Genomic DNA, 24,980 nt, shown 5'->3' with positions numbered 1-24,980 from the left:
ACACACACACACACATACATGTGTATTTATGAGAGAGAGATTTTATTTAATTGGTTCACATAAAATTCTGAGGCTGGCAAATCCAAAATCTTCAGGGTAGGCTGTCAGGCTGAAGATCCAGGGAAGACTTGCAGCTTGACCCTGAAGGCTATCTGTTGGCAGAATTCCCTCCCTTTCATAGTGGGTGGTGGGGAACATCCATCTTTTTCTCTTAAGGTATTCAACTGATTGGATGAGAGCCGCCCATATTAGGGAAGACAATCCATTTTATGCAATGTTCAGTAATTTAAATGTTAATCCCAGTCTAATAAACAGTCTTCTCAGAGACATATAAATTAGTCTTTTAACTAAATATTCAGGTACCATTGTGTAGCCAAGTTGACATACAAAATTAACCATCATACCTGTCTTCACTGCCCCATCCTACCACCACACACAGAGTACAAATAGTAGTAGGGTTATCTAATCCATTGAAAAAATTTTACATGAATTGCTAGGGAAGATAACTAATTCACAACTAAAGAGAGAAGTTTTGGATTATGGTTTTAAGTCTTTGTGAATCAGTATGAGAGGGAAGGTGAGATGTGTAATTTAATTTTGTATTTTATTTTTCTTTGTTATTAATAGCACTGGATATTCTATAACTTTATTTAACATTTGTGTTAATTCATCTGTAATGCATTTCTGCCATTCATTCATTTATTTCTGTTGAGTTATTTTTTTTTCTTACTGATTTATATGTTCTCTTTATAATACATTTTTTTCTGTTTTGCTTTCAAATTTTTATATTACATTTTAAATTTTGCTTGTGGTAAAATGCATCCAGATTTTTAAGAATTATTTATTCCATTGTTTTGTGCTTAGAAAATAATTGCCTATACAGGAATCAATTAAAAATCCATCTGGATTTTCAGGTTCCTATGGCTTAAATGCTTATATTTAACTCTTTATTTCGTATTTTAACAGTTTGAAATTATATTATAGGTGCAGTTTACATTTTACTGTATTCATATAATATTATATATTGAGCATTTTCTTATCAAATAAAATTTTATTTGCTGTATAATATAAGCTTAGGATATAATTTATGGTTTTCCAAATTTCTAGTTTTCTCAACATTGTTGACTTGTTGACTTTCTTTAAGTTCTTGTAAACTATTCCTAACTCAATGATCTTAAGATTACTTAATATTTCTGTCATTAAACTTTTTTGTACATAATAAAGTCTTTGTATATAATTAGGGATATTAATAATACCACAATTAGATTTGTTGAGAGGATTACACTGGGAACTTTATACATATCTCAGTAAAGTTTTATGACCTGATTACTATAGATCTTATAGTGGGTTTTCTTGTTGTTGTTTTTAATGATATTTCCAGGATTTTATATTTTTGATGTTGTGTGGTTGTCATGTTGTTCTTATAACTGGGATTTTTTTTCTATTATATTTTTATTTAAACCATAAAGGGAAGCTCACTTTTTAAAAATGCAATCATTCCATATCTGACAGTGAAGCTGAATTTTATTTTTATATTTGACTTTGCACTTTATTTTCATGGGTCTTTTAGGGGTGTGTGTGTTTATATGTGTAATATATATACATGTGTATATATATATATATATATATATATGTATGTATATGTAGCTTCAGAATGATACACAAGCATCCTGACTACAGATTACAGGGTTTTTTCTAATATATTATCCTATATCATCTTTCTTTGAAATTTTTTATGCTTTTCTAATTTGTCAGCAATTAATCTTATTGCTTTGATAATATAATTGACTTATATCCCCCCAATTATGTAATGTACCATGCTGTTGTAGAATGGAGCAAGTCTAATAGTACTTTCTCAGTAGTTCATATTCTTCAGAAGGAATATGACCAAAAGCATTCATTAATCCAACTAATATTTTTAACTTAGAAATAGAGGCAGGTTAGCCATTTTTATAAAATACGACACACAGCCGTTTATTTTGTATATATCTGGTTTTCATTTAGGGCTCTATTACAGTTGTCTTTAATAGATCTGATATAAATTAGTTGGTGAAATAATATTTCATGTTGTGATTTTATTTCCTAGAGCATCTTTTTACAAAAAAAAAAAGAAAGAACTGGAAAGAAAACTATATTGATTTAATATAAAAACATTTTTAAATTACTTTTTGAGGAATCACATCCAGGACTGAACAACCATTCCATACACTTAAATAGCAATTGCTTTTCTGTAAAAAGAAGAAAACCTGAAAAGATACAACATCTGCTACATTGTTAAATCCTGATTCTTACTTGCAGAGTTGTTTTAATTATGTGTCATTAGTTCCTCTTCCTATTGATAAGCGATCTCATTTATTTGAATTGCAGTACCACATATGGATTAATAAAATGCTGCTTCCAGGGACTGTGCCCATGTAATTCTGTTACACAGTGGCTGGTCTAGTGCAACACCTATGAAATGGAGTACAGGGTCATTTCCAGCTTTCACCTCAACTTGGCATAATGGAGACACTATCATCAAAATGGCAGACAAATACTAAATATTTTTAAATGAGCCATTAAATAGAAAACTGTTTCCTATAGGTATGAAACCATTATTTCGTCACCTTGAAAATATTGCTGATATTCTAATCACTAAAACTTAAAGTCTGCTTTTATTCTTATTTTTCTCCCTTTCATACCTATGGCAGACATGGATGATCATCACTGAATTCTCTTTTGCTTGGTATAAGCTAAGCCTCTAGCCTTTTAAACAGAATGCCCCAGATAGCCATAATTAATTAATTAAAATTGGCACTTGAGACGTAACCTATTTACCTACTTGCTAACTCATAATTTCTATTGACCAGAGCAATAAACTTGGTGATTATTCTAGGTTAATTCTAGCATTGGAGGCTTTTCTGTTCAATTTTGTAGAAATGAAGTACTGTGTGTCAACTTCTATTTGAATTTCATTACATAAAACTAGTACTGGAAACAAGATATCTTCATTTCAAAGGCAAAGTGGAGTTTAGATTCAATAATATAGGTCCAAATTCATATACTGCTTGCTCAGAGAAGGAGCTCAGAAAGCGGTTAGAATTATTTTCCAGGTGATGAATATTTGCAGGATGAAATTCTTATTCTTTAAAGTTTTTGGTGTTTTGACTTTTGTCTCTGCATTATCCCAGTTTTCTTTCTACATCTCTAACCAACTTTCCATCTTGTGAAATTGTTTAGTAACGTAAGTTGAAGAACTAAAATCAAGTAATGGCAATAAGTTTGGTGAAAAAAAATGGAATACAAATACTCAGGAGTTATAAATTAAGAGATTTAGTAACCAGTTGGAAGGGGATGCATGAAGAAAAGAAAGATTCATGGGTAACTTTGAGATTACCCTGGGTCAGAGTGAGGCATTCTTTTTTAGAGATAATATTTGGATTCTATAAGAGCATGAAGGAGGAAGCATTTCCTTTCTGGTTTGGGTAGGGAGATGCCTCAGGAAATCCTTCTCTATATAGTAGTAGTCTTTGTTGCAATACAGGACTATGTTGTACAGAATTAACCTGTGGTGTTGGTTCAAGAGGCATAATAGCTAATAAAATTTTACAATGTAAGATTTGTTGTAATTGAAGTGAAAGGAACCCAGCTTTCTTGACACTAATTAAAGGCTTTATATTTATTAATTAAGTCATTCAAATAATATTTGTTGCAGACTTTGTAATGCACCTAACCCTGAATCAGGTGCGGGGACACAAAGATGAACATCACATTGACCCTGCCCTCAAGGACTTAATGATCCAGCAGAGAAAGCACATATACAACCAACTACAATATACCTGAAATAAACTAATCCCTATCCGTGAAGGATAGAACATCACATTCAAAGTGATGCTGGGCAGATGAGCCCCAAAACTGGGGCTTAAACCAGGAGGGTTCTTGGCTTGCCTAGGAAATAATTTAATGGTGAGCCAGTGGTGTTAGACGGCAACATTTATTGAAGTGGCAGTGTACAGGAGCAACAGAGATACTGCCCTTGCAATGCAGGGCTACCCAATAGACCGTATGCCCAGGGCATCAGCTCGGGGCAGTTTGCAGTCATATTTATATTTATTTTTAATTATATGCAGATTAAGAGGCAGTCTTGGGTCATCAGGTCATAGCCATCATAAGGGTGGTAACATTGGATGTTGTCATGGTGGTGGTAGGCTGCCTTTGTACTCCAGTGGGCAATCTCATGGAAAACTGCTTCTGCCCCATCCCTGTTTTAGCTAGTCCTTAATTTGGTCTGATGTCTCAGGTCTGAGCTCCCACCTTTGGAGTCATGTCCCTCTTTATAACTCAAAAGAATAAAATCCTCATTTTTTTTCTTGAGAAAGAATTTCACTGTGTTCCCCAGGCTGGAGTGCAATGTCTTGATCTCCGCTCACTGCAATCTCTGCCTCCTGGGTTCAAGTGATTCTCCTGACTAAGCCTCTCAAGTTGCTAGGATTATAGGTTTCCACAACCATTCCTGGCTAATTCTTGTATTTTTAGCAGAGATGGGGTTTCACCATGTTGGGTAGGCTGGTCTTGAACTCCAGACCTCAGGTGATCTGCCCTCTTCGGCCTCCCAAAGTGCTGGGATTACAGGCATGAGAAACTGCTCCTGGCCCCAACATCCTCGCATTATTAAAGGAAAGATAATATTACCTTGGTCCATCTAACATACATTTTAATTGTATTTTTAGGTGTCAATAACAACTGTATATATTTGTAAGGTAAAATGCAATGTTTTAATATATGTGTACATTGTAGAAAGATTCAATCAAGCTAATTAAAATATCCATCACCTCACCAACTTATCACTTTTTTGTGTAGGGTGATCATCCTTAAAATCTATTTCTTTAGCAATTTTGAAATATACAACACATTAACTGTGCAGTGCAATAGCAAATGTTTCTGCATTATTCCTCAGAAGTCTCCTCATTATTTTACAGTGTCTATATACCTTTTCTCTTCCAGTTTCTGTAAGTCTTCAAAATTCCTTCAGCTGTCACCTTGTGACTTTTTTTCTTTTGCTTACTTTCAGAGCATCTTTTGATACCCATGAGCCATAATTTAAGAATGACCAACCACACATTGTTTTGTGTGTCATCTTCCTTGTTTAAAATTTAATCTTCCAATTTAAAATTTGATCCAAAACTTGTATTTAGAAAAATTCAGAAAGTTTATCCCAGTTTATAATATATGTTAGAAACAGCAAAATCTTAGTGATTTGATAATCTCACATATCATGCAATGAGCAGAACAAACTGTCAAAAGAACAAAGAAGGGACTAGATCTCTGAAAGCTCATTTACAGAAAATGAAAAAAAAAAACAAACATGCGTTTTATCTGACAAGTTGTTACAGTGCTTATACTAAGATGACAGAAAATATACTAAAATTGGTTCAACTATTACACTTTCATTTATTCTAAGGACTATGACTAAGTTTCTACATGTTGACTTACAGCTTATGTACACACTTTAGAGATGTGATTTGGAAAGACCTAAAAGTTCCCATTATTTCTATACTTTATACCACACACACAACACACTATCTAAAATTTCTGTCATTAGCTGTACTCCCTTGGGTAAAGCAATGGGCAGATGTCCTTTTTAAAAGCCTGGGGTAACTAACACAAAACTTAAAACTTAAAGTTTGGTGAGTTTTGCATTATGTACTTATTTCCACCTTCCATTAATTTTGGGAAGTTCACTTTCACTTTACCTTTCCATTACCTCATGCTTCTTCTACCCATGATGGTGACTTTTTGTGATATCTCAAGCTCTGCTTTCACCTGGCATAATTTTGTGCTTTGAATTCTTCTCCCTTAGTCTTTTTCAGCCTATCTGAGGTCTTTACCACCACACAATTTCTTCTGAAAGACCCTGCCATCTGCTGAGATGCTATTGCTTTATGCACTATGTTAATTCAGTTTAGCTTAGTAATATTAATGACTGCTTTCTGACTCAGTTGTTACCTCCTAGTTATCTTACCCAAAAGTTTGACATTAATGTTTTATTTGCATATATTTAAGGTGTACCATGTTTTGATATATGTATACACAGTGAAATTATTTCTACTGTCGAGGATGCTAACATATCCATTATCTCACATAGTTTCTTGTGTGTGTGTGTGTGTGTGTGTGTGTGTGTGTGTGTGTACGTGTATATGTATGTGTATGTGTATGTGTATGTGTATGTGTATGTGTATGTGTATGTGTATGTGTATGTGTGTGATGAAAGCACCTAAAATCTACAGATAAAAAGAAATGTGCTCTAAAATTTTAAACAGCACAGTACTGGGAGAGAGACTCCATTTTAGAGGGAAAATGTTTAATTACTTAATTGTATAATTAAACTAAACTAAATCCCATCCCAGTGGTGAACTTAATGAGCTACCTTTCAAAGTCACCTCAGTAAAGCATTTTTCAAACAAAGAAACTCATCCAAAAGTGGGTGAAGGATCTGAACAGACACTTTTCAAAAGAAGACATGAAAAAATGCTCATCATCACTGATTATTAGAAAAATGCAAATCAAAACCACATTGAGATACCACCTTACACCAGTTAGAATGGCGATCATTAAAAAATCTGGAGACAACAGATGCTGGAGAGGATGTGGAGAAATAGGAACACTTTTACACTGTTGGTGGGAGTGTAAACTAGTTCAACCATTTTGGAAGACAGTGTGGCAATTCCTGAAGGACCTAGAAATAGAAATTCCATTTGACCCACCAATTCCATTACTGGGTATATACCCAAAGGATTATAAATCATTCTTTTATAAAGACACATGCACACCTAGGTTCATTGTGGCACTGTTTACAATAGCAAAGACCTGGAACCAACCCAAATGCCCATTGAAAATAGACTGGACAAGGAAAATGTGGCACATATATACCATGGAATACTATGCATCCATAAAAAATGATAAGTTCGTGTCCTTTGTAGGGACATGGATGAATCTGGAAACCATCATTCTCAGCAAACCAACACAAGAACAGAAAATCAAACACCACATGTTCTCACTCAGAGGCGAGTGTTGAACAATGAGAACACAGGGAAACAGGGAGGAGAGCATCACACACTGGGGTCTGTTGGTGGGCCAAGGGAGGGATAACATGGGGAGAAATGCCAGATGTAGGTGACAGGGGCATGGAGGCAGCAAACCACATTGCCATGTGTTTACCTATGCAACAATCCTGCATGATCTGCACATGTACCCCAAAACCTAAAGTACAATTAAAAGAAAAAAAAGGTAAAGTTTTTTTCAAAGTTTTTTTTCTTTTAAGTAAATTTACTAAAATCTGTGCTTTGATTATCCTACTTGGCACAACGGAGAAGATGGTGTAGTCTTTGCTAGTCACAACCCTCTATCTCAAAGTTCCTCACAAGTTGCTTTTGAAAGGCTTTTAATTATAATACAAAGTTTAATAAACTCTGTGTAAATTGAGATTTTTAAGTTATAAATATAAAATTCATTCAGTAGGAAGAAAACAGGAAGATAAACTCGGACCAACTTTCATCTCTTTCTCCTCCTGCCTGGGGAGCCTTGGGTGACTGTCTCCTCTAACACTAAGTTCATCTGGCTAACTCCAACTGAACTTGGCTCTGGTATTACCTTCTTCCGGAATCCTCCCAGCTGGTGCACCAGTTATTAGATACTTCTGTGAGATCTTGTAGTCTACTGCATTTCATTTATCTTTTATGTTTTATATATTTATCTTCTGTGTACCTCTGAGCCACACTGAGGATAAAAACCAGTTGATGCACTGGGTGCTTGGTACATAGCACAGGCTCTGACACCAAAGAGTTTATCATTAAGTGTCTGCTTCATGAATAAATAGTAGTGACCACTCTGTCTTCTGCCTAGAAATGTAAGTATAAATGAGAACAACGGGAATGATATAGTATTTCTGTGCTGTAAGGTACTATAAATATATAGGGCATTAGTATTGGTTGAGAGCCAACTATCTCAGGGTATGTCCATATCTGTGTCTACAAGTAGTAAGAAGTAAGTCATTCAGATGACATTAATTTGAAATTTATGATCCATATGTATAAACTGGAAAGCCATATCTGCACTGTGAGGAAATGTTTGTTCAGTAAATAAACAGCTAAAGAAAGATCTGCTTAAACTACCTTCAGAAATGAACTGTTTTAGAGTATAAATTCTTCATTTATTGGTATACATACCTCATTGTTATTGACAAGTAATTCTTACCACCTCATCAGTCTGCTTTTGCCAACACCTCCACTTAAAAGCAGTGTTCACGGTCGCTTGAAATTTTGAAAGCATTTCCATGCCTGCAAAAATAATATATAATCCCAACCTTCACTAATAAGCCTTCTTCCTCTTTTCTGGTTTCGGCTGATGTATCACGGGGCTCTTGAGGCATTCCATTCCCACCACTATTAGAAAACTTAGCACTGTGGCCTTAATTATTCATTAATTGTAACCTGAACAACTGATGAACAAATGAAGCCCAAATGGTAACTTTCTATTAGTGATGGGAATCAGTCATCAGGAGGGAGTAAAGGGTCCAATAGAAAAATATTTAAAAGCTAAAACTGATGCAACTTAATGAATGAACAAACTGAGAGATCTGGGTGAGCGAAGCAAGTACGGTGCCTAGGTTTTTGGCTTGGGTGACAAGGTTGATTGTGGCATCTTGGTCTAAATCACAGGAGTAGAGTGAGAAGGATGAGAGGATTCCTGAACTCAATGGATTCGTCTCTGGGCTTTGACTTTGAGGTCTTGTTGGGTAGACAGAGAAGAGTATCTAGTGGTTTAATGGTAAAGACCAGTCAGGCTTAGAGATGTCTGCATTGCAGATCAAGTCTGGAATACATTATGGTTTGGTTAATAGTTTCAATGTTGGGAGTGCATGAGATCACTCTTGCAGAATATACAGAAGAAAAGAATTAAGTGCAGGGTCTTAGAAATTATTGATGTTTAGTGATAGTTAAGGGCCAGTAACCTGCAAATGAGACTGAATAGGACATGTGGAACAATGTGAGAAATCAAGAATGCAACCATACAAGGAAAGACTTTCAAGAACTATTAAGGGTGTAAGTATATGAGATGCCACAGTCAAACTTTCCTAGAGCCATTTTAGTGGAAAGATGAGAAGAGTCTGAAGAGTAAAAGGAGTTAATAAATGCAGAGGGAAGAGGAGACAATAGGTTTTCAATTTTCTCTGGAAAACTGAAAATGTCAAGTAGCTGTGTATTCTACTGACAGTCTAGTTTAGCGGAACTATACTTGTTCCTTACATGACACAATTAAGGTTCAAATAACACGAAGTCACATAGCCCGGTAGTACCTAGATCTGCTTAGGTTTCCAAATACCCAATGATTCTTCCTTCTACTACCTCCACCACCATAAATTTCCAGAATGTGGTAGAACATCTATAGTTTCCTTAACATTATTCAATATTATTTTATTTAAATTAATCATTGCTACTTATGTTATTTTTAGATTCTTTGAATATGTTGAATTTAGTTCACAGTGTTTTCTGAAAGAATAGTATTAGTTACTAATATATAAAAAGCATATATTTGACAATATTTGTCATAACCTGGATTTAATTATATTCTAGTGCAAGCCAGTAAATGACTTCATAAATTTTGGGCATCTGTGACAATTTGCACTACTTTGCAGATTTTCTTCTTATTCCTGTAATCCTTCTAGTGCCAGAGCAATTCTAGATCACTAACGAGAAGCTAAGACAACTAAAGGATCATAAGACTTTTGCATTTTAAATGAAGCTTATACTTTCTGACCCTTGATTTTTATACCTGTAAACTAGTTTCTACATTTAGTCTGTCCCACATTGCATAATTGTATGGCCTATTTTATTTACATTTGCAGTTGAATTTTTGCAAATTGTTTAAAACAAATAATTTCATATGCATTTATATTTACTTATGTTTAAAAGAAATACAAATGTTGGGGGTATTTATAATGAAATTTGATGTTTTAAAAGTAAAAATACACTAATTTCTTCTTGAAATTTTGAAATAAACCAATGACCTCTATAATTAATATTTTTTAATGTTTTTATTGTGGATTAATTTTAGGTAAATGTAATTTTTAAAGCATTTTCTTGATTTTTTGTATTAAAATAGTGGATCTCAGAAGACTATAAAGATATGCTATGGATAATCATCAGAGAAAATTGCTCAACCACAGCTCATAAATGAAAACCAAAAGAACCAGCTTAGAGGATTTATTTGGCCACATTTTAAAATCTAGGGACTTAATTGCTTTTGGGCAAAAGATTGACAAGCAGGCAAGGAAGTGTATGCTTCAAAAATATGTTCATCTCTGTTTGACAATATAGTCTTTCATATTTAGCTGTCATGTAGTACTATTTTCAACCATTTTTGAACAATTATTTATTTGAGAAAAGTTAGATTTTTAGTGTGAGAATAATTTTTATCATATAATTTTGTTTTATTTTTGGTTTAATATTTTTTTCAATCACACAGAACAATTTTAGAATTAAGCATATGCATTCATTTATTTCTTATTGAAATGTTCATGGGATTCGAGTGTGAATTTTAGCAACCTACGTGAGCAAAATATCTAAGTAATTTTATTTCAGAACCAAATTATCTAACCAAGAAGGTTGTAAGTTTTGCAGGTTACTACTTTTAAATATGAAAAAGATGAGTTATTATCTATGTAATAGTGTGTATTATAAAGTATACAAATAAATATATTTGCATGTTTATATAAAAGAATAGACTTGATCTTTAACTAGTCAACACAAAAATTAGTAGTGTCTGTGTGGATCAGTTTTCTCTCTGTCATACCAAGGCTTTATATATTAGCAGAGATCCAGATGCAGAATTATGAAATATATTATTTTTATATAACTAGAGTAATTAAATAGTTCTTTTTTAATATTCTTAAATGCTAGGTCCAAAATTGGGAGTGCATGTGGGTCTTATTTTTCTTAAGGATACATCTAAGCATTTGATAAAGGATATTTCCAGAAATGAGCTATGTAATCTTTAACACTAGTCTATGAAATGGATTTGGTAATAAATAAATATTTCATTACTTTTGATATTTGTATATTGTACACATATAACTTCGAAACTGAGTACTATAAATAGCTCAGTATTAACTGGATTTTTTATATCTGTCATTCCTGCCTTGAAAAATCTGTGGAGTAGTTTATAATTGCTATTGTTTGGGTTATTACAATAAACAGAACTGATAAGGCTTATGCTATTTGCTGTGTGAGCTGCACTTCACATCACTCGGTTGAATTAAAATTGCATGCACATACCTTCACTTATCAGTTTTATTTATCTGTCAGAAATTGAGAAACACAGTATGCTTTCAGTATGTGAAGGCTTATAACAAGCAGATTAAAATTATAACCATTATTTTAATATTCTAGTGCAAATAAATGAATATATTTGTGCTATTATCTACCTTCCTTCTATCTAAAATAAATTCCTATAGGAAAAGCCCATTATTTTTTTTCCAGATGATATTTATCATATTTTATCAAAGCTTTAAATATGATTTCAATTAGATTACCTAAGATGCAAATGCAAATCTACATGATACAGCATTTTTTTCTCTTATTTGTCAAATATGAATAAATCTTATAGCTGCTTCTACAGCTGAACCGTTTGTTTGACTGTGTTTGTAGATAGGAAATACAGACTTCTGAAATGCCTTCATTTTCTCCCAAAGTATTATTCATAATATTTCTATTCTTAGGTTGCAGGCGTCTTAACTAAGAAACTTCCAGACTCTCTACCCATCATATCAGATAAACTCTAAAATTTTCAGGTATCTGTGATGAATTAATCTATGCATACGCATGCATCTGTCAGAAATACTATAACCTCTAACAATTGTCACATGTTGTCACCACCAGGTACCCATTCTCAATTCCCACTCCAGTATACTGAGTGGTTACTTTGTTTTTTTGTTTTTTTTTTAGATCTTCTTTTGTAGAGGAGTTTTTAGGTTTACAGCAAAATGAAATGGAAGGTAAAGAGGGTTTCCGTATACTCCCTTTCCACACACATGCACCGCCTCCTCCATTATCAACAACCCACGCCAAGAGGTACATTTATTTCAACTGATGAACACACATTGACACAGCATCATCACTCCAAGTTCGTCCTTTAGGGTTAACTCTTGGTGTTGTACATTTTATAGATTTGGACAAATGTATAACGGCATGTATCTGCCATTATGGTATCATACAAAATATTTTTACTACCATAAAAGTCTGGTGTACTCTGCTAATTTATCCTGGGAGGTAATTTTTACTTCAAAAATGAAATCGTTCTGCACTTCTTGTATTTGTCTTACATGTTGTATTGATAAAGATTGTTTACTGCAGTGATTCTGTTAATTTTCTCTTTGGATTTTGTATCTAATGGGTTTTTCATGTTGTACGCAGAAAAATTCTGATTTCTTTTCAACTACCATTGAAACTGGTTCTTTATAAAATCCAGTTTTTATAAAGATAATTTTCATCCAGAAAAGTATAAATGAGGTATTTTTGAAAATCTGTTTCATAGATTTGAATCCAGCAGTTGTATGTTTTCATTAGTCCAGTAATGAACAAACCATTATTTATAGACAAAGAATTTTGAGTGCTGCTCATGCACTTTCTGCCCTGCCCATTACTATCATCTTTGTATTCTGAAGGACTTTTTTAGTTTTCAGTATTGACTGGTCTTTGTTTCCTGGCAAAACAATTTATAATTCATTTTCAGATAACTATACATATGGTATTTGTATTTTAATTAAAAGGACTGTTGTTATGTCTGATTCTTATAAGGAGAAATTTATTATAAGGACACTTCTCATTTCCCTGAAACGTTCCCTTTCTTTTTTTCCAGGGTTCTTAAATTGCAAAAGCCAGTTAAATGATGTGCTTTGGGGAGTTAATTTTTGGTACCATATGTCTCCAAAAATGATTTCATTTTATCTAAAGTGTGTTTGCAATGATATTTATGTTCTTTAAGACACAGACACAACTTCAGAAATTTTTTTAAAGAAAAAACATACTTGTCATTATTTCAACACATTAGTATATGTGAATAAGCTTACAAAAATATCTGTTTATTAAGGTTAATATATTTTTAACATCTGAGCTCTATGGCTGTCTTTTGAAACTAGCAAATTCAAATTCTCATGAAAATATTTTACATATGGCAATCTTTAATTTCATATGAAATAAATTATGAAGTTACTAACGAACAACTATGTTAATTGTATGAGAGGGAAGAAGAAAAATACCAATAATTTTATGAGGCAGCTAAAAGTAGTAATTTTTTCCTTAATGATGTAAACTCGATATTTTGGATATTTTGTTTATTATGGGTAAGATCACATTTAGTGGTTATATAACAAAATTCTTGTACAAAAAAGCCATTTTTGTATTTTGGCCTATGGTCAAGTATAATAGGATGCTCTTAAAAAACAAACTATAATAAATTCTCTGAAAGTAAATCATTCTAAGCCATAAAATCTGGAAGATGCCTTTCTCACCGAGACGTCACCTTAACATAGGTTTTTTTTTATTTCTTAATGAAACAACTTAACATGCAGTAAGTTACAGAGTTATATATAAGCTATAAGTAAGCAAACAAGTTTCTAAAAAATGTCTGTGTAACTTGACCAGCTTGTAAATCCTGACATTTTCTATATTTGTTTTGCATGTTTAAACCAGTATAGATGCATGTAAAATCCTCAGTTGGCCTCTTACTATTATTCTCCTCCTTCCTCTGGGTTAACCCTTTGTGTTTACCATTTCAATTGTTTTTAATGCCATTTTTACATAGTAATAAAATTAAAACAAAAAGTATTATTTGTAGGGTTTTTTTGTTTCTCTAACATACACACCACCTGCAATTTTAGTGTGTTTATTTTGTTTTTTTAGAGACAGAGTTATTTAAGATGGTTTCAAAATCCTGAGTTCAAGCGAGACTCTTTGCCTTGGCCTCCCAAAGTGCTGAGATTACAGACATGAGCCACCACACCTGGCCAGTGTGTTTATTTTAAATGCTGTGGTTTAGGGTATGAATATATCATATGTATTTTACATTACTTCAAAGATAATTAGATTATTTCCAAATTTTTATGATAGCAAGCAATCCTGTAAGTAAACACTATTTTATATTTTTTCTTGAGTACCTGTGACATTTTTCTGACAGCAGTATTTCTCAAACTTTAGCATTCATTAGAATCACCTATAGATCTTAATAAAACACCTATTGCTGGTCCCAGGGTTTCTGATTCAGGGAGTCTGAATAACTATATTCGTAACATTCTGAGGTGATTGATACTGATCCTGATGGTCTGGGAACCACACGTTGAGAATTGCTCGTATAGAGTACATAGCTTTAAGTATAATTGCTGGATCAAAGGGAAAGTACAACTTCAATTTCAATACAAAATAATAAATTGTTCTCCAAAGTTTTTCTATAAAATTATACACTAATTTGAACAGCATATGAGTTTAATTTTTTTCACATCTTTACCAAAATTCGATATAGACAGATTTTTTTGACAATCTGATGAGTTTGAATTTTATTTTTTCATATCCTATTATTAAATTGAAGAATTTTTCAAATGTTTTCAAGCCAAATAACTTTCCTTTTATGTGAATTGCCTATCTGTATAATTTGTCCATTTTTTTCTGTGTGTTGTTTCTATTTTTATTATTGACTTATAGGGGCTTTTTACATGTTAATTAATCCTTGTCTCCTGTGTTACTAAAATCTTCTCTAAACCTGCAGCTTATATTGTTACTCTGTTTAAATTTAACTTAAAAAATATTAAATGTACTTAAAATTGTCAATTTTTCCATTAAAAGTTATCATTTTAATTTTTATTTAAAAATTCTTCCTTTCCCTTAAGGCATAAAGTTATTGTGTCATGTTTTTTAAAAAATTGTTAAATTCAATTTTCAATCTACTTTGCTTTCATTTTCTTTATGTTGTGAGTTAAGGATCTAATTTTATTTTATTTTGCTTGGAGTACTAGCCATCCTTTTTGCACAAATCAAATGCTCTCTTTGGATGATCCCAATATTATTCTTAATTCCTACACCTTTAAGATAAATTGTAAATATCACATGTCAAATTTTTCAGGCTTGTTCTCCTATTTCACAATTGTCTCATTACATATTATCAGTCCTTTCTACTTCCTTGTGAATTTTAGATCAACTTTCATGAAACCTGATGAGACTGTAGACTACTTTGTGGAAAACTAACTTGTCCCTGATACTCTTTTCTCATATATGATCATATTACACCTCTAGATTTATTCAGTTCTTATTTTTCAAAATGTTTTGTAGCTTTCTTTATAAAATATTGCCCATTTTTAATAGATATAAACCTAAGTACCTTGCATTTTATTTTATGGTAATAAATAGAATTTTTTCTATTACAATTCAAAATTAGTCATACTGATTTATAAAAATGGGCCGGGCTCAGTGGCTCATGCCTGTAATCCCAGCACTTTAGGAGACCAAAGTTGGCAGATCACCTGAGGTTAGAAGTTTAAGACCAGCCTGACCAACATGGCAAAATCCTGTCTCTACTAAAAATACAAAAATTAGCCAGGCATGGTGAGGGACACTTGTAATCCCAGCTACTTGGCAAGCTGAGACAGCAGAATTGCTGGAACCCAGGAGGCAAGGTTGCAGTGAACTGAGATTGTGCCACTGCACTCCAGCCTGGGCGACAGAGCAAGACTCTGTCTCAAAAAAAAAAAAAAGTTATTAATTTTTTGAGTTCAGATCTTATAGGCAGAAAGTTCCTAAACTCTCATCACCCCAATTTGTCATGTTTTAGAGCCTACTGACTGGATTTTCCATAAAGACATTTTTTTTTTCTAACTCTTATAGCTATCTTTTGTAGTTCTATTTTTTTATTGTTTAGAGAAGAATTTGCAATAAAATTTTTAAAAGGGATGTTAATTTCTGATATCCTTACTTTATTTTGCCCAACATCCACAGGAAGATTTCTAATGTTTATTTAGTAAAATCTCTGATGGAAGTTTTTGGTTTATACCTTTTATCAGGTAAATTTTTATCAGTTCAAGTTGTCAATTTTAATAAACATTTATTGAGTGATCACTATCTTCTGATATCTTAAAATGGGGTTTGTTCATAATCACTTTCCTAAAATAATTGTGTCATAGCTATTGATATAATCAATCATTGTTCTCAGCATCTTAGTTGTTTTTCCTTAAATATTCTTTTGAATTGTCTTACTGTCTTTCGTGTGAATATGTTTTTGTGTGCATAAGTTATTTTATTGGATGCTGATTCTTCACTCTTTAAGATTGCCTTTAATTCTTCCTTTTCCTGGTTCTTCTTTTACCATAGGCCTACTAACTATTGATTTTCCCTCATAAAATCTCTTCTTTGAGATATTACTCTTTCTTAGTTGATCCTTAAAAAAACTTCTCTGTTTAAGAGGCTTTAGTTAACACGTGTATGTTGATAAGTTTAAGGCTTTTGTGGCTACCTCAAGCTAGAATACAGGCAACTGAATTAAAAATAGACACTGCATACAGCTGCTTCTCCTCATTTAACTTGTGGCAATGAAAAACATTACTATTCAGTTTGTTCTGTTTACACATGCTGAAGAGCTCCCACTTGTAAAATTTACCTTCTGGTTAAGGAATTCCTCTACAGCTCATCTTTCTCACAATTGCTTTTTGTCATATTTGTGACTATTCTAATAGTATTAATTTATTATTTTCTTTAACAAACAGATCTTTGTTTATAGGTGTAATTCCATGTATCCTAGAATCTTCTAGGGGAAATAAGGTATTCTGAGAGTTAAGCTGGCTCCAAATAACTACAACTTTGGAATAAGAAAAATACTCTAGAAAATTAAAGTGGTATTTTGCTGTAGGTCACTTTTCACTGAGATATCTAATTCCACTCAGTAAGGCTAAAAGAGTTCATCCTACAGCCATTCTTTCAAAATCACTTATTTCTGGCTTATTGCTGTGAACTTTTCTTGTCTTGATAGTCTATTGTCCAATTTTTTACATGGTAGGTTTCCATTTGTTGTTGTCTTAAAAATTCCAAATTACAACAAACTGGTAAAGTAAGGTCTGAAGTAGACAATAATTTGAAAATCTATGCTATGTGTTAAGGTTTTATCATGCACTTCTTACTATTATCTAATAAACATACATAGATGTTCATTTTGCATCACAGCCTATTTTCCAGAAAGCTCTGTGGCAAAAGTCTACGGAACCCTTGGGTGTTTCTAGCAGTCTTATGACTATCCTTAATCTAGAAGTGACTGCTAAAATGTCAGAGGCAGAAAGAGAAAAGCCATTGAACTTTAACTGATAAGGCATCATGGTTAATAACTTAAAGTTAGACAGAAGTAAATAACCTAAAGCAAGTTAACCTCTTTAAAATACAGATTCCTCGGCTGTAAACTGGGGTTAATAAAAGAAGCTATATCAACTAGCCCACTGTGGATACAATCAGCCTATGACCTGTGTTGTTTAAATAAATTACATTAACAAGAATTGAGAAAGTTGACAGATTATTTGTCTTTGTTAAGAAAATAGCAAAAATCTAATCTCTTCAGAGCCTCTACCAACAACAGACAATTTATAGTTAAGCTTCATTTAGCAAATTGTATTTATCTATTAGATTATGTCCCCTTCATTCAGGATGTTTACCTCAGCAAACAATATATTTAGGCAGCATAAAAAGAACTATACTGCAATACGTGTTACAAAATATATTTCCACATGTAATTTCAGAAATGAGATATCCTGTTAGTAAAAATGATTGATAATTTTAGTTTATAAGCAAGTAAAATTTTCTTCACATTCATTCCCACTTTTGCCCATTAAAAAAATCTGTAAGCTCAACGTCATATTTTAGTAATAAACACCAGTATAAAAATCACAAAAGTGTCAAACATATGTATGTTATGAAATTATTTTCAGAAATATTTGTCATGATTCTTTTCTTCTGTTATTAATGTTTAGTTGACACTAAATGTCAGCCTCTTTAGCCTTGCCCACAGTTTCAGATTGAAGTAATTTCTAATTTAAATATATGTGTGCTCTGCATCTTATTGTTAAAGCAAATTTAATTAATGTTATTTAAATCATTGATGCATATATTAGGTAATACAGGGCCAGTGCTAACTCCCGTTGATCATTCCTGAACCCTCAACACCCAGACACTTCCCCTGTCCCTGAACAATAATTACAGTCTTAATATGACTCTTTATGTAGTTAGGAACACACACAATGAACCTAAACTTTTCAAATGTCTTAATAAGTATATCAAGATAAAGCATACCTCCCTGCATTGACTGTCAGGCTTCGCTTATACTACAGAAAACACAATGTTTTTAAAGCTTGGCAGAATTTCTCTTCAAAGAATGATTTCTCTTCAAAAAATAAAATAAGTTTTAATTTAATAGCCCAAATTATCTGAAATGCCCATAAACTGGTTCTGAACAATGTATTTCAGCATTTAGTAAGCTGAAGTATCTGTAGTTTTCAAAGTCTTTTCTTCTTTCTAGTTAATCAACTAACCAGAAATACAGGCTTTGTTTTTCTGGGAACCAAACATAAATACATACGTGTTGTTTATAACAATGCATAACAAGGATAATGATGATAACAATTTACATGCAACACCAAGTATTTAGTTAAATGAATTGTTTTATTGAAATATATACACAAAAGAGTTCCCAAATTTTACATACACTCCTTATTGATGTTTTACAGAGGATCCCACATATGTAACACATCAAATAGCCACATTGTTAACATGTTTTTACTCTGGTATGAAAAAGTGTTTAATATAAAAATTGTGTTTGATATTAAATATTTGGATGTGAATTTTGTTTTTCCATTCTGCAAAATATGCTAAAAAGGAATTGATATCAGCAATTAACCACATTCCCAAAACCAAGAGTTTTCAGTGACAGAATATATTATATTATATTCATGTAATGTAAACATTCATTATAAATGTTTTGGGATTTTTGATAAATAGTTTTGACTTAATTTTATGTTTATCCCTTTGAAAATGTTTTATTATAATAATTCTGTATGGTGTGCCTATGGTAACTGTTGAAGAGCAAATGTACATTGTCTTGATAAAACGTCCACTGTTTTCTGTTGGTTTTTACATTAAACTTCCAAATGATCTAGCATATGTCATAGGTGAATTCTTTTTTTTTCTGTACAGATCCTGTATTAAACATGTCACTTCTAAACACCATGTCCACTATGCTTTAGTGCAGTGAGATGTTTCCATGTCATATGGTCAGAGGGAGGTAGATTAATAGGGAGTTCTAGCTGGAAATTTCTTCCTTGTTATTGTTCTCCCTCAGCAGTTGATGGCTAAGTTAATTCTCTTTAGTTTTGTCATGCTCTAAAGCACACATTGCCAAGCAATGGTAAGCTTTATGAGGAAAAAAAGCAGCGATGGTGTCCATCAAAGTCTTAAAGTTGCATTTTTAAACTTTGGCTTGACCTGATGTGCCATTCAAAACAGCTTCAAAAGATGATTTTTTTCAAGAAAGGTTCAATATGTCCCAAGGCTATCGGTTTTGAGTTAAACTGGGTGAAGTAGAAATATTTTACTCATCAGCTCTGCAGTCACAGAGTTTGCCTCAGCTAGAACAAAACTGCTGAGGCATTTAGAGAAAATTAACCCCCCATCCTGGCGGCCAGATGTGACTGGTTTCTGATGAATGCACATGAGTGGGCTGAAAAATCAAGAGACTGTGAAATTCCTGTCAGATCCGTACAGTGCAGAATGGGCTATTGACTGCTTTCTATATTTCCCTCCATCATTCTTCTTGAACACTGCCATTAATTTCCTCTCCTCCTCTGACTTGTGTTTTCTCCCCTCCCTCTTCTCTTTAGCTCTGTCAGCTGCAGAGAAGGATGCACAGGCTGTGGCAGGAGCACTTCAAACTGGTGGTCCTCTTCAGCCAGATGAGGCTGGCCAACTTCCAGACAGACTCTCAAGAGAGTATTCAGAAAATATTAGCTGTGCAGGTAGGTGATTGCAGGGAAGTCAGAAAGATCATTCTGATCTAGATTGAAAATCAAATGATGGGTAGTGTGATGAAGCATTAAAACCATATCCCATCAGAGTTTTATAAATTTTTAACCTCTTTAATAAACTGGAATTGCATGAAGGATGAATTCAGTAAGTTAGCACATATACCATGCATACTTTGGGGGAAAAGGGAGATTGGACTTATTTCTCACAAACCTCAGAACAGAGTTTTATAAATGCATTTGGTACAAAAAAATGTGTTTTTTTTTTTGTTTGTTTGTTTTGTTTTTTTTTTTTACAAATCTTCAGGCTTTGCAGATGCCATCCAGCTGTTTAAATGATGTTGACCCAAGATACCTTGTGCTGCTTTTGTCCAAAATCCACGTCACTGAAAATAACCCTCTTATGTTTACTTGGTTTAACTGTTGTATTTCCTTTTCTATTTTGCAAGTGTCTCATCCTCCTAAGCAGATTTGGAAATGACTTTATTTGAAACACAAGCAATTTGAGACTAGAAAGTAGCTGTGGTTCTAGATGCATGTGAGATTTTACTCCTTGTTTCAGTAAAAAAAATTTAGCAGATCTGCTGTTTCATTTTAAGAATGATATATTTTAGAAACCCATATTACCTATGTGAGGACAATTCTTTTTTTTTTTTTTTTTTTTTTTTTTTTTTTTTTTTTTTTTTTTTTTTTTTTTTTTTTTTTTTTTTTTTTTTTGAGACGGAGTCTTGCTCAGTTACCAGACTGCAGGATGGAGTACAGTGGTGCAATCTCAGCTCACTGCAACTTCCACCTTCCTAGTTCAAGTGACTCTCCTGCCTCAGCCTCCCAGGTAGCTGGGACTACAAGGCATGCACCACCATCACCAGCTAATTTTTGTATTTTTAGTAGAGACAGGGTTTCATTATGTTGGCCAGGATGGTCTTGATCTCTTGACCTCGTGATCCAACCACCTCAGCCTCCCAAAGTGCTAGGATTGCAGGCATGAGCCACCATGCCCTGCCAAAGACAATTCTTAAATATTACTTAAACTTTTTAAAAATTAATGTTTTACCGTATCAAATGTTACTAGATGCATAAAACATGACCTCCCAAAGACAAATGCATACTACCTTGTTCTATTAAGTAACAAAAACTCAAATGCCTGTTCTATGAAAAACAAAAACAATGGCACTTGCACTTTAAAATTATACTTTTCAGTAATGTTCAACATATGAAATGAATGCTGAACTCTAAACCAAATCTTTTTCTAAACATTTTTATTATACATGCACTTCATAGTGCTTTTAAATCAAGTAAAGAAGATTTTGCAAAGCACTTGAAAAGCTATGAAGCTATTTCAAATTTCATTTTTGCTGTTTTCTACTGTTTGGTATTTTCTTCTGAGGAGTGTGTGTGTGTGTGTGTGTGTGTGTGTGCACGCATGTACTTTATATATAGGTTGTATTGACAATTGGTTATAACAAAAAAATTAAAATAATAGAAGACAAAGCAAGATTTTGAAAGGCAGTGTTTAACACATGTAGATGCAATATAAATTTATGTACAAACTTGAGTACAAACTACAGTTGCATTATTTTAGAAGTAAGGAGCATCTTGTTTTCTTTAAGCATGTTAGCATGTAACACATTATAGGGTGGCTAGAACCTGTGAACCTCTTTTAAATATTTAAAGGTAATATGCATGCTCTAATTAGTATCTTAGAAAAATCTATATTTTTGTCCAAATGTTCTTAAAACTCTACAAATGATAAATTCTAACTGAATCATTATGTATTTTCAAATACTAAAAATATCATTAGAAATCATTTGAATATCACTAAAGTGACTCTCTAATTCATATCCTTCAATAATGCTTGTTTTAATCTTTATGAGAATTTCTTCAACATATTGTTTACCAAACTTGATTTTAAATTACTTATTTGTACTAGTGTTACATAACAGTGGAAATAAAGGGATAGGATAGCATAGGTAGGGAAACCCAACTACTCAGCATCTAGAAACACAGTGCAAGGCTGGATTGTATTTGGGGAATGTGAGCAGCATAAATTAGTGCCTTATTTTCTTCTCTATTGGAGATGCCTTCCATTTAGAATATTTCAATTTTGACTTTTAACAAAAATGTGAAAATACAATTTTCAGAATCTTGCCGCAAAATAGTGGAAATATGCAATCCTCTGGGGAAAAAAATTAAGTCCGCAACCTTCAGCATCGTACACAAAAACCGTCATGACCCAGCTCCTGCTTATTTTCTCAGCTTCATCTTCTCTCTGCTTCAGTTCTTTAGTTTGTTTCAGCCACTCCAAAATTTTTACTAATTAAGAAACTTGCTGCGAAACTCATTCTTCCTCTTTTGTGCTCATACTCTTCCCTGCTTCTGCAATACTCATTTTTATCTTGCCTGTTTAAAAACACCTGACCATCAAGCTACTATTGACTTTCTCTGCAGAATTAGAAAAAAACTACTTTAAATTCCATATGAAACTAAAAAAGAGCCTGTAAGCCAAGACAATCCTAAACAAAAAAACAGAAAGCGGGAGGCATCATGCTACCTGACTTCAAACTATACTACAAGGCTGCAGTAACCAAAACAGCATTGTACTGGTACCAAAACGGATATATAGGCCAATAGAACAGAACAGAGACCTCAGTAACAACATCACACTTCTACAAGCATCTGATCTTCAACAAACCTCAGAAAAACAAGCAATGGGGAAATGATTCCCTATTTAATAAATGGTGCTGGGAAAACTGGCTCGCCATATGTGGAAAACTGAATGCACCCCTTCCTTATAGCTTATATGAAAATTAACTCAAGATGGATTGAAGACTTAAATGTAAAACCCAAAACCATAGAAACCCTAGGAGAAAACCTAGGCAATACCATCTAGAACATAGACATAGGCAAAGACTTCATGACTAAAACACCAAAGGCAATTTCAACAAAAGCCAAAACTGACAAATGGGATCTAATTAAACTAAAGAGCTTCTACACAGCAGAAGAAACTAGCATCAGAGTGAATAGGCAACCTGCAGAATGAGAAAAAAAATTCGCTATCTACCCATGGGACAAAGGTCTAATATACAGACTCTACAAGGAACTTAAATTTACAAGAAAAAAACAACCCCATCAAAAACTGGGCAAAGAATATGAACAGACACTTCTCAAAAGATGACATTTATATGGCCAACAAACATATTTAAAAAAAAGTTCATCATCACTGATCATTAGATAAATGCAAATCCAAACCACAATGAGATGCCATCTCATGCCAGTCAGAATGGTGATTATTAAAAAGTCAGAAAACAATAAATGCTGGCAAGGCTGTGGAGAAATAGGAACACTTTTACACTGCTAGCAGGATTGTAAATTAGTTCAACCATTGTGGATGACAGTGTAGAGATTCCTCAAGGATCTAGAACCAGAAATACCATTTGACCCAGCAATCCCATTACTGGGTATATACCCAGTCCCATTACTGGGTATATATAGTTTTATTCAACTATAAAACACATGCACACGTATGTTTCTTGCAGCACTATTTACAATAGCAAAGACTTGGAACCAACCCAAATGCCCATCAGTGATAGATGATAAAGAAAATGTATGCAGCCATAAAAAAGAATGAGATCATGTCCTTTGCAGGGACATGGATGAAGCTGGAAACCATCATTCTCAGCAAACTAACACAGGAACAGAAAACCAAACACCACATGTTCTCACTCATAAGTGGGAGTTGAAAAATGAGAACACATGGATGCAGGAAGGGGAACAACACACATCAGGACCTGTATTGGGGTGAGGAGCAAGGGGAGGGAGAGCATTAGGACAAATATCTAATGCATGCAGACCTTAAAACCTAGATGATGGGTTGATAGGTGCAGCAAACCACCATGGTACCTGTATACTTATGTAACAAACCTGAACATTTTTCACATGTATCCTGGAACTTAAAGTAAAATAAAAATAAATAAAATATAGATAAATAAATAAAAACATATGACCCAATTCAATCACTTCCTCTACAAAATGATTGAGTCCTTCTCCCACCTTTCTGTACAAGATGAATTAAATTATGCCTAACTTGAGTTCCTCCTGTACCCTGAGCATACCCACAAAGCACAATTGTACTTTTAGCGGCTAACCCCTCCTACATGTTGCTTGTCTTCCGTCCTGGAAGATTCTAAGTTCCTTCAGGCCTTTATACTACCAGTGAAATCCTTTCCATTCTCCCAAAGTTGTATTTTAGGGTGTACAGTAGTAAGGCCACTAGGGGGCTTCATAGTACCCTATGTCGATCTTGTTTCCAATTATTACATACATTTTTTTTTTTTTTTTTTTTTGAGACGGAGTCTAGTTTTGTCACCTAGGCTGGAGTGCAGTGGCACAATCTTGGCTCACTGCAACCTCTGCCTCCCAGGGTCAAGCGATTCTTCTGCTTCAGCCCTCCCAAGTAGCTGGGCCTACAGGTGCCCACCACTACACCTGGTTAATTTTTGGATTTTTAGTAGAGATGGGGTTTCACTATGTTGGCCAGGCTGGTCTCTAACTTCTGCCCTCATGATCCACCCACCTCAACCTCCCAAAGTGCTTGGATTATAGGCGTGAGCCACTGCGCCTGGCTTTATTATGTCCAATTTTTTTAAAGGAAAACATGTGAATTAATATATTTGTGGGCTGAATCTGCAGGTATCAATGTATACAACATGATCCAACATGACTAAAAATTGCTTAACAGACAAGATGATATCAGTTTTCATTTTCCTTGACTTAGTATCATGATTCCTTTAAGTGCCAATGTCAGAGGGGTCTAAATAATGTTTCATATTTTGAAAGTGGTATTAAAATGATGCCATAAGATTTTAATGAACTATTCAATGAGAAAACCATTTGATGAAGGTTTCAA

At 33.4% G+C, this 24,980-nt stretch overlaps 1 protein-coding gene across 1 annotated transcript in view; it reads left to right on the top strand.

Annotated features, from left to right (window-relative positions):
• The window catches only part of CCDC178 (coiled-coil domain containing 178), a 477,354-nt gene that overhangs the window by 420,784 nt on the left and 31,590 nt on the right, over positions 1-24,980 (top strand). The window contains exon 21 of the mRNA XM_017507137.2: positions 19,934-20,068. Coding sequence (XP_017362626.1) covers positions 19,934-20,068 — 135 coding nt within the window. The remainder of the gene's footprint in view (positions 1-19,933; positions 20,069-24,980) is intronic.

Source organism: Cebus imitator, unplaced genomic scaffold (genome assembly GCF_001604975.1).
Source record: "Cebus imitator isolate Cc_AM_T3 unplaced genomic scaffold, Cebus_imitator-1.0 Scaffold369, whole genome shotgun sequence".
Lineage (NCBI taxonomy): Eukaryota > Metazoa > Chordata > Mammalia > Primates > Cebidae > Cebus > Cebus imitator.
The sequence above is the reverse complement of the archived record's forward strand: the minus strand, read 5'-3'. Positions and strand labels throughout refer to the sequence as shown.